General features: G+C 43.3%; 1 protein-coding gene across 1 annotated transcript in view; it reads right to left on the reverse strand.

The window, feature by feature from the left end:
- The window catches only part of galnt16 (UDP-N-acetyl-alpha-D-galactosamine:polypeptide N-acetylgalactosaminyltransferase 16), a 67,224-nt gene extending 59,472 nt beyond the window's left edge, over nucleotides 1-7,752 (reverse strand). Inside the window, exon 1 of the mRNA XM_083632785.1 lies at nucleotides 7,421-7,752. Coding sequence (XP_083488911.1) covers nucleotides 7,421-7,630 — 210 coding nt within the window. The 5' untranslated portion in view covers nucleotides 7,631-7,752. The remainder of the gene's footprint in view (nucleotides 1-7,420) is intronic.
- Between the last annotated feature and the right edge of the window lie 3,436 nt (nucleotides 7,753-11,188).

An 11,188-nucleotide genomic window follows, 5' to 3' on the forward strand; every position in this document is an offset into this window, starting at 1 on the left:
GTGGATGGATAAATCCAGAAGGAGGTGGTAATGCAACATAAAGGATGCCAACTGCCATAAAACACCACAGAAGAAGAAAACATCTATGATGACTGTGTGAAATGACTGGATGACATGCTCAACATCCTCATGTCTGGTATGTTGCTGCTCCTCTGTCTTCATTTGTTGTGCAGAAAAACAGACATGCTTTCAGAAGGACAGCTACACATTTTTTAAATTCCTGCATGGATTAGTCATAAACCTTACTCAAACTCTAAAGGAGATTTTCCCAAAATGTGCTATAAGTTAACTAGCGCCTATATGCAGAGGATGAATTTCCCCATTGGGATAAATAAAGTAGGCTATAACTATATTGACATCAGTCAGTGAAATTTCTGTTATCATTCAGGTCACATCACAATCTGAAATGCTCGAATGCGAACTCGAACACTGGGGACTCGAGACTCGACTGGGACTCGAGATATCGGCTGAAAATCAGTAGAGAATGTAGATCATTCAACATATTTCTCTCCAGATTTGCAACAGTTGCACATTCAAACACAGCTATCTCAGCTGTGCCAACTTATTTGCAGAAGGAATTAAAAACATAAGGAGGGAGATTATAGGAGATATACCTTGGTAATCCACATAAAGTAAACATTACAAATGAACAGCAACAAAAAACAGTACTGAAGAGATCATAAAAATAAATAAATAACAGAAGTAGATGAAGAGGGCACTTCAATCTGTCCACTGAATTCAATATGAAGACAAACACATGTCTGCTGGCTCTTTCATGCCAAGTTAAAGGACTACAAATCAAATATAATTATCCTCCGTCTGATTGGCTGCACATCAAAGCACTTCAGTGTGAGTGTGGCAGTGTCAGCGGACGGGCTCCTGCAGAGGACACAAGACCTGCCTGAGGACCCCACCATGTTCTGGTGATGTTGTGGGTTTGAGTCCAAGTTATGATCTTTGTCAAAATAGCAGTGTCGTGTTGCTTTATTTTGCCTTTTGGGTGAATATCACATTCATAAATGTAGAGTATTGAAATACACTCCTGAGTGTTGATATCCTCATATCTCCTAATATAATTGTATGAATCCCTGTTAAAGCTAAATAATGTCAAAGTTCCTCAAAATAGTGTTATGAAGCTGCTGTCTGTTTGTTTGTTTATCTGTGTCAGCAGGATATCTCAAAAACTCATATTTCATTTCATGAGATTTGGAGGACAGATAGCCCTTGGACCAAGGAACAACTGATTACACTTTGGTGGTGATCCAGATGTGGGATTTCCATCATTAGATGATTATTGTTTTTAGTCATAATAACTATGAAACTAATGGAGACGGAGACTTGATTCCAAATCTGAGTTTGCAGGGTCAAGGAAGCAAATTAATGTCAAATGTATGTGATTTGAATGATGTGTTTGGGATAATTGTTCAGCATTGGCAAAGGTGTATGCTCTCATAATAGTGCCTTCTAGTTTTTTGTTTATTAGTGGGAAATGTTGATAATTCTGTACAAAAGGAAGAACTTCATATAATTCCCTTATACAATGTTCATACGTTCACATGTTGAATCCACACAGTACTACTGACAGCACCAAACCTGCAGTGCTGGGCCAGCGATCCAAGCCTGCTCCAAGGACATGCACTGGAAACTGGTATTAACTAAAATAGATTAAAAAATATGGGAAGTTGCTTGTAATATGCCCTTGCGGTTGTATCTGTCCTTGGAAAAGTAAACCATATATGAGTGTACAGTACAACACAGTGAACGCACACAGGATGAGAGTGGTGGTGACATCATGTGAAAGCTAAGGAGGATAATGACAACTGATGAGCTGGATTTGAACCCCGGGCAGATGTTCACAACATGTCCTGCACTGACGCTGAGGTGTGGGGAGGCAGCAGATGTGCGGACTGTCGAGCGGACTGTCGAGCGGACGGTCCGCCAAAGTCGTTTTGTGAAATGAGTCCACTCAACAGAGGAAATGAGGGAGGAAAAAAGTCAAGCCAGTGCAAACAGCTTACATATGATGTAATCATTAGTGGACTGAATGCTGTTAATGAATGTGCTTAGAGCAGTGCTTCTCAAACTTTTATGTCAGGGATGCCTAAACGGTTTCTTTTTCTTTTTTTTCTTTCTTTCCCTGTGTCTGAGCCTGTTTGTCTTGTTCATATATTGTTCTATAAAAAATGAAAATAAAATATTGAAAGAAAAAAAAGGGGGGGGGGGGGAGGATGCCTAAACTGACATAAATTAGACCACGGACCAGGATAAGGTTTTGTCCCAGGCTTCCCCATCTGATAAGAGTTTTGCTTTTAGATATTTTATTAAAGAAAGTGTATGAAACCCATGACCAAAATAGTAATTTATTCCGTTATTGTGTTACGTATATTATGGATGGAATTAGACAGAAAATAAATAATTCCACTTTTTGCTGGGGACCCCCTGGAACCCCTTCAAGGACCCCTGGGGGTCCCCGGACCCCACTTTGAGAACCACTGGTTTAGAGAAGGAAAGGGGCAGACAGAAAGACAGAATGACAAAAGATAGGAAGAAAGAAAGAAAGAAAGAAAGAAAGAAAGAAAGAAAGAAAGAAAGAAAGAAAGAAAGAAAGAAAGAAAGAAAGAAAGAAAGAAAGAAGAAGAACGACAGAGCGACAGAGCGACAGAATGAATGAAAGAAAGACTCCCTTCAGGAAAGGCCTACTTTGAGCTTTATATGTAGCAACCTTGTTTAACTGTGCCCTATTGGACTTAGTGCAGTGCTGGCAAGCCTTTGTGCTCCAGGTCAGATTACCAGGAGAAGCCCACAGGAGGACAGCTACGTTTGGTGACAAAGGTGAACGACCCTGCTGTGCAAATCATAGATCACAAAGGAAAAGTTGATGTGGAAACACTCCAAATCAAAAGGATATAACACAAAGAACAATCTGATGAGTAATGCAAAGTCACGGCTGTGAAGTTTTTCTTTGTGGGCTGCCAGCAGATTTGCCACATCTGCTTGTAAGCTGTCCAAAACAAATGCTATAGCTGTCTTTTCCCTATAGCAGGGGTGGCCAAACTACGGCCCGCTGGCCAACTGCGGCCCGCTGCCCGTTTTTAAGTGGCCCGCCATGAATTTAGAAAAAAAAAAAAAAAAATGCTAAAAACGTTTTTCTGTTTTTCTGTTTAAAAGTTTAAAACGGAAAATGAAAACGAAAAAACTAATTTAAAACCATTGAAAATGGGTTATACTTGAGTACCCTGACCTGGTCTATTTTTTTTTTTTTTATGTAATACTGAATGAATGTTTAATACTAATGTTACATGTATGTTAAATTATCTGTCTTAACCTGTTGGCACAGGAAAATAAAATTTGAAAACATACAGAAATACCCATTGTAATATAGGTGAGCACATCAATAAACTATGTGTCATATATTTATTTAGGTAGAAATAAAGATTTTGATGGCACAAGGGTTTTCTGGTCCAATTCTTTTTGCCGCGAAAACTGCCGCTGTTAATATTGTTTGGCTCGCGACTCCTTATATTTTTCTGTATGCGGCCCACAATCAAAAAAGTTTGGCCACCCCTACCAACCCCTACCAACCCTGCCAGGCCAGAAAAAAACAAATATATATATATATATTTATATTTTTCCTGCTCTCCCCAAAATTTCGATAAACCTTTATGGCATATTATTACAATACAACAATACTGGTGTTGACAGTGTTGACAGTAATAGTAGCGCTGTGCAATAAATTTGATATGGCAATATATCGCGATATTATTATGTTACTGTTATTTTTTACGAAATACTGTATCGATATTTCAGAAAAGTATCGTGATATATCGCCATATCGTTTTTTTGCAGCTGTGTGTTCAGTGAAACAATAAGAATACTTTTTATTTCAGTGTGTTCAGTAAGACACTCAACACTCCGTAGTTTTGACTCAATTTGTCCACGAAGTTATCAATATAAAGTGATGTACATATTATTACACTACCTGGGTACACACAGCAAATTAAATTTTCAGTAAATTAGTATTGCAATATATCGCAGTATCGCAATGTATCGTGATACAATCGTATCGTGACCCATGTATCGTGATACGTATCGTATCGTGAGGTCCTTTCCAATATCCAGCCCTAAGTAATAGAAGATGGAAATGCACGGGAAATGCACATCCAATAATACAACTGTTCGCATCGCATCCCATAATAATATGATGATACTTGGGATGCCATTGCGAACATAGAAGTTTAGCGTCGTGAAGGCGAGCGAGGGCCCCCACCGTTGTGGTCGGGGTACGTTTCGAAATCCCTCCAGACCTGAAAAAATGTCTAGGGGAAACACTGGAGTCTGTCTAAATGCCACAGCAGCTTCATCGTTTGGCATTTGCCCTTCAATTATTAAATTGTGTGAACAGCGTTTTATGTCTCCGGCCGCTCAAGTGAAACGTTTTTTTTACATGTTGGCACACACCCTCCACCACAGCTGAGAACATTTCATTGGTTTTATAAAGTGTGTAAGAGGTTCCACAGTCTGTTTCCTCAAAAGCCTGACCCTGGCAATACCAGCAGCACACTAACAACACTACACATCATTAAGACACTTGTCAGCTTAGTGATAAGCAGTGATTCAGTGGTAGAAAGGAGTAAACTGTGATTATTATAGTGCAAACAACTCCTTTTATCCTAACTCACGCATGTTTTTAGTGGGGGGTTATGTACGGAGGATAGGGCTGTCCCAAACGATTATTTTCTTATCGATTCGACTAACGATTATTTTTTCGATTAGTCGATTAATCTAACGATTATTTTTTATTTAATTTTTTTATTATATAACAATAAATTTACCCAAAACAAATAAATAACCAAAAACTTCTCAATTTCTGTATTTTATTTAACCATCTCATTCTCTTTAACAGTCCAATATAAAATCTCTCAAATAAAATTAAAGCAAGAGCTTGTCCTCAAATAAAATGAATATAATGCAATTCAAAATAAAATAGTAGAATAAATTAAATTCAAGTCACTTTCAGGAGGAATACCAAAAAAAACCTTGTGCAATGTCAACTGAGTTTAGCAGCAGTCCAACATAAAATCATCATCTTACAGTACAATGGTGTGCAATTTTCAGTAACAGTGCTCTTAATTTTGGAGAAAGACAAATGCTCCATGTAAGATGGTCACACATCATCCAGACACAAGGCTGTGTCTGTAGCATCCACACCCAACATGTGGCTTGCACCAACTGGTCTTAACTATGCCTGGTCGTAACTCCTACGTCGGTTAAGACCAGTCTTTAGAGTGGACTACTGCACCAACAGGGCTATTACGTCTGGTCTTAACTACGCTGGTCGTAGCGATGCGTCCATGTGAAAGCATGGGAATGCCCACTGGAATGCGGCATGCGACCTGTTTAGAAGAGTGTGCTGACGTCAAATGACGCTGCGCTGATGGGTAAGCGCTATGTTAGCGGCTAACTGTTACTTGTCGTTACTTTAAATGGCAGTAAAACGCCACTGAATGACCAAATTGATTTAACTTTTAACCATTTCGATTTCCACTTTCCATACAGACCCCAGTATTGGTTAGTTGTTTATAACGTGACTATATTATAACGTTTATAACGTAGGCTACTCCGGTTTCCAGTTTATAACTCGGGTCTACAGCCAGAGTGCGGTTGTAGCTATTGCGCAACACACAGATTCAGCCCGCAAACCGTAGTACGTTATTAACGTTATAAATATAGTCATGACGTTAACAACTAACCAATGCTGGGGGTCCGTATTGAAAGTGGAAATCGAAATGGTTAAAAGTTAAATCAATTTGGTCATTCAGTGGCATTTTACTGCCATGTAAAGTAACGAAAAGTAACAGTTAGCCGCTAAAATTAGCCACACGTGACGCGTCGAAGCATGTAGCGTGCGTCGACGTAATTGCGTAGTCGACGTCATCGATTACATCGACTCGCTGGGACAGCCCTAACGGAGGAACCCCCTGGGGGGTACGGGGAGAACATGCAAACTCCACACAGAAAGGCCCTTTAGACGAGATAGCCCACCTGGGCAGTAGGCACTGAAGATATGGGGGGGTCACAACTCCAGCGCCCACAGCGTCCCAGGCGAGAATCGAACTCAGGACCTTCTAGCTGTGAGGCGACAGCGCTACCGACTGCGCCACCGTACCCCTATGAAAAAGGCTGAGAAGAAACACTGGTTTTTGATGGCTTTACTCCTGGTTATGGGACTACTAGACAGACATGTCACACACAAGCTATAAGGTTTCTATAATGCCTTGGTGCCTGCAGCCAAGTGTCTGCAAAAAGAGCAGCTCTCATAAGCTCAGCTGGCAGCAGCCCAGCTGAGAGCATCGCACCATGTTTAGGCTATTTTGCAATCGGAGTGGTTGCTGCAAAGCAAGCCTATAGGTAGATAGCATCACACCTGTTTTACCAGAGGTTATTTTTACGATACTCCAGCCTGCATGGTGCAAGCAGAGAGCAGACCAGGGCTTATTATTATGCCTTTAATAACAGGCTATTATAGAGGTGATAGAGGGAGGATGCCAGAGATCCAGCGGGTCTCATCATGTTGTGTTTACTAGGGAAAGGCGTTTGCGCACGACGCACGGGACTTATGGAAAGCCTCTTATGGAGCGCTTGAGGTCCTCTGACGACATGAAAACACCGACAACCACCGGGCTAAAGCGGCAGGCTGCAGATTATATAGGCTACAGAATGTGAAATAATGGACTGTATGCTACACAGAGGAGACGCTTATCTGTGTTCAGCTCCCAGCGTTTTGTCTATTATAGGCTAGTCTATATATGTCATAATGACATCAGTAGTCTCATTGCCTGTATTGTCTAAGCTATCATTATAGCATTAAATGTCTAATTACAGCATAATTTGCTAGTATGTTGGGTCTTGCTGCTAATTACAGCACAATTTAAGTGTATGTGTCAGAGCATAACTGTGTTTGTTTACTGTCTAACAAACAACATTGGCTTTTTTTTTTTTTTTTATATAATTTGATAGAAAGTAGCCTAGGGCTAACTGCTTCTTATATTCATATTACTGTTGCCTACCATAAAATAAAGTGCGCCCCTGGCCTGTACCCATCGGGTTCAGGGAAACAATTGCGACCCAGCTGTGCATCATCATCATCATCACCACCAGCCTTCCTCTTCCTCACGTTTAGTCGCACACGCTCGCACACACACACACACACACACACACACACACACACACACACACACACACACACACACACACACACACACACACATCAACATGCAACACACGCTGCATGCAGCGACAGCACTGTGCGCACAGCAGCGCCTCTCTCTCCCTGTCTCTGTCTGTCTGTCTGTCTGTCTGTCTGTCTGTCTGTCTGTCTGTCTGTCTGTCTGGTCTGTGATGCGTGTGTACCGTCACTCACTATGAGCGGGAGGGTCCTGTCGTCGCGGCCGTGGAGCTCCAGCCTCTGGGCGGCCAGCCTCTGCCCATGGCTCCTGCTGCTGCTGCCGCGGGGCTGCGACGCCGACGAGGGGGCGGTCTGCGGCTTGTTGTCCTGCCACAGGTAATAAAACGTGCCCAGGATCCACGCGACGGTCAGTATGGCGATGGCGTTGGCCCGTATCCTGCGCATGGTGAGCCCATAAGGAGGGCTCCGGAGACGAGCCCGTGCGTCGGGTTCAGGTCCGTTTGCCCGGCCGGAGGAGAGGAGAGATGAGCGGCACTGCAGAGAAGCGGCAGAGAGCAGCCTCTCTCTCTCCCTGATGATGGCTCTGCTGGCTCGACCCGCAGGCAGCCTCTCTCTCTCTGTTAACTCTTGTGCCTGAGAGGAGGCTGCCTAGAGCTGCTGCTGCGATTTGCGCACCGACACCGACAGAGCCGCGGTCCTAGCGCCGAGTCATCACAGCGCGCGCGCGCACACACACACACACACACACACACACACACACACACACACACACACACACACACACACCGTGGGGACACCCATTTGATACATTTTTGTCCCATGGTCCCCCATCTCATGCGATTTTTGCTTTTAGATGTTAACTTTTATTACCAAAAGTGTATGAAACCATGACCAAAATAGATGGAATTAGAGTGAAAATAAATTATTCCCCTTTATCATTGACATAGCCTAATGGTTGAAATGTAGGCTAAAATTTGAATACACTAGTATGCAAACCCTGGCCTACAAGAAGTGTGAAAGTCAGTGAAAGGCAAGTAGGCTATGCTCTACAAAGTGTAGTAGAAAATGTTGATATGCAAAATGTATTTTGGTTCACAAATGTTGACATTCAACATATTCATTGTTTGCAGAAACATTTTATTCTGGCGACTGGGCTGAATGAAGAGAAGATGTCTAATCTGCATCCAGCAACAGAGGTGCAGATGTGGGGGAGACAGGGGACAGCTTTCACCTCAATATCAAGAGAAGGATGGATTGTTCCACGACCTCTTCAGCCCCTATCTCCCTGCTTTAGAAGCACTGCTGAGATCAGCTGAAGCACACTGTGTGGATGCCTTTGGTCACAGAACAAACCTCTCCATTTAAAAACCAAGGCCTTCCCCTGGTTGTGTGAATCTCCTGGTAATGCATTTTAAAGGTATGTGGGACATGACAACAGATGAGACTGTGTAGGGCATTTGGAACACAGGAGCAGCCTGTGTGCCCTTCAGATCTGCGTTTCAGTTGAACAGAGTTCACACCCACCAAAAACTATCATTTTCTCTCATACCTGCAGACTTTTCTCATGCTAATTTGTGTCTTTTGTTTCCATCGTGCTCGTGGACTGCCACCTACTGCTGTTCTGTTTAAGAAGAATCTTCACTATGCTGCTTATACATTATGAGTGATGCAGAGCCTCCAGTCTTACACAGAGCAAATTAAGCAATGCATATTGTTATGAGGAAACAAGCATTTTGCAGTCTTTGAAGACCAGCAGCTGCATGAATATTCAACTGCTCCTCCTGAGATCATCCTGCATTTGACCACTGTGACTATGACTTATTCTATATATATATAGAATATATACCTATATATATAGAAGACCCCTTAAAATCTGTAAAAGCCTATAAACGGCTGCGAAACAAGGGAATCACAGTAGAGTAATAATTCCCCAGAGGCATAACAGAGCCAAGGAGACCTCCCCCGACAGAACATAAAATAGGCCCAGAGTATGAGCTCATCTAACCCCACCTATAACAGCACATACTGTATACTATAAGGGTTTGGTTTTACACAGCTGGCTCCACCACACCATCATAAATTGAGAATGCTAAATTCTCCACGTCTGAAACATATAACAGGGTAAGGTAAGCGGGTCCAGAGGCAGGCAACAGATTCTCCAGAAAAGTAAATAAAAATATTGAGCCTCGGACGCTCAATACTGTTATATATCATCAGTCTGTGGTCAATGCATTCCAGGAGTTATTTTGTGATGAAGTGTTAGAATTAAAAAGGATTTTGGTCAGCGCAGTCGCTAGAATAAAATGTCAACATTGTAGTTTCTGCAATGCACGGATACATAGTATATCAACATCTCCGAACCAAAATACGTTGCATAACACATTTCTAGATACATGTGCATTCACGTTATAAACATCATAGGAGTCTGCTATTGAAACAGTGCGGTGGCCAGGGTGGATGGAGGGCTTAAACACTTGCCTTTCACAATGGAGAACCGTGTTCAATTCCCAGTCATGGTCACAGCATTTCAAATTGTGAGTACATTTTTCTCCCCAATTGTACTTGGCCAATTTTCCCTGCTGTCCCAGTCATTGCTCCACCCCCTCTGCCAATCTGGGGAAAGTTGTAGCACATGCTTCCTCCGATACAGTTTCACCAGCAGGACACTATTCCCCCGACCTCCCCTCCCCCTGAACAGGCGCCCCGACAGACCAGAGGATGCGTTAGTGACCAGAGCATATACCCTTAATCTGGCTTCCCACCAGACACGGCCAATTGTGCCTGTATGGATGCCCGGCCAAGCCGGAGGTAACACAGAGGCTTGAACGTGCGACCCTCGTGTTGATAGGCAGGGAATCTATCGCTGCACTACCCAGATGCCCTAATGTTACGTTATGTCATACATTTCACCCATTATCTGGAGAATAAGAAAAATACATGACCAAATGACAAAACGGACCCTGACCTGCAACATACATCAGCAGTAGCTGTTTCAACACAGTTCAAATGGTTTATTTTTCCTTTAAAACACATCTTTATATTATAACAAGTGCCTCTTTTTTTTTTTGGCACCAGGGATTTTTTTCCAACCACCACACATAATTACACTTGAGAAGAACAATCATCACAAACCTATGGAGCTCCCAGGCAGAGCTACTATACGACTGGTGTCTCTCTCAAGTCTCACTCACCCGGGCAGAGCTACTGTACGACTGGTGTCTCTCTGAAGTCTCACTCACCTGGGCAGAGCTACTGTACGACTGGTGTCTCTCTGAAGTCTCACTCACCTGGGCAGAGCTACTGTACGACTGGTGTCTCTCTGAAGTCTCACTCACCTGGGCAGAGCTACTGTACAACTGGTGTCTCTCTGAAGTCTCACTCACCTGGGCAGAGCTACTGTACAACTGGTGTCTCTCTGAAGTCTCACTCACCCGGGCAGAGCTACTGTACAACTGGTGTCTCTCTGAAGTCTCACTCACCCGGGCAGAGCTACTGTACAACTGGTGTCTCTCTGAAGTCTCACTCACCCGGGCAGAGCTACTGTATGACTGGTGTCTCTCTGAAGTCTCACTCACTCGGGCAGAGCTACTGTACAACTGGTGTCTCTCTGAAGTCTCACTCACCCGGGCAGAGCTACTGTATGACTGGTGTCTCTCTGAAGTCTCACTCACTTGGGCAGAGCTACTGTATGACTGGTGTCTCTCTGAAGTCTCACTCACTTGGGCAGAGCTACTGTATGACTGGTGTCTCTCTGAAGTCTCACTCACTTGGGCAGAGCTACTGTATGACTGGTGTCTCTCTGAAGTCTCACTCACTTGGGCAGAGCTACTGTACGACTGGTGTCTCTCTGAAGTCTCACTCACCCGGGCAGAGCTACTGTATGACTGGTGTCTCTCTGAAGTCTCACTCACTCGCAGCCGTGCTGGAAGTACAATTGACTAAGGGGTGCTGCAAGGAAGGGACTGTCGGCGGTACCCGCTAGGGCACAGGCGAAGAAAATTT

Source organism: Poromitra crassiceps (assembly GCF_964638095.1).
Source record: "Poromitra crassiceps genome assembly, chromosome: 3".
Lineage (NCBI taxonomy): Eukaryota > Metazoa > Chordata > Actinopteri > Beryciformes > Melamphaidae > Poromitra > Poromitra crassiceps.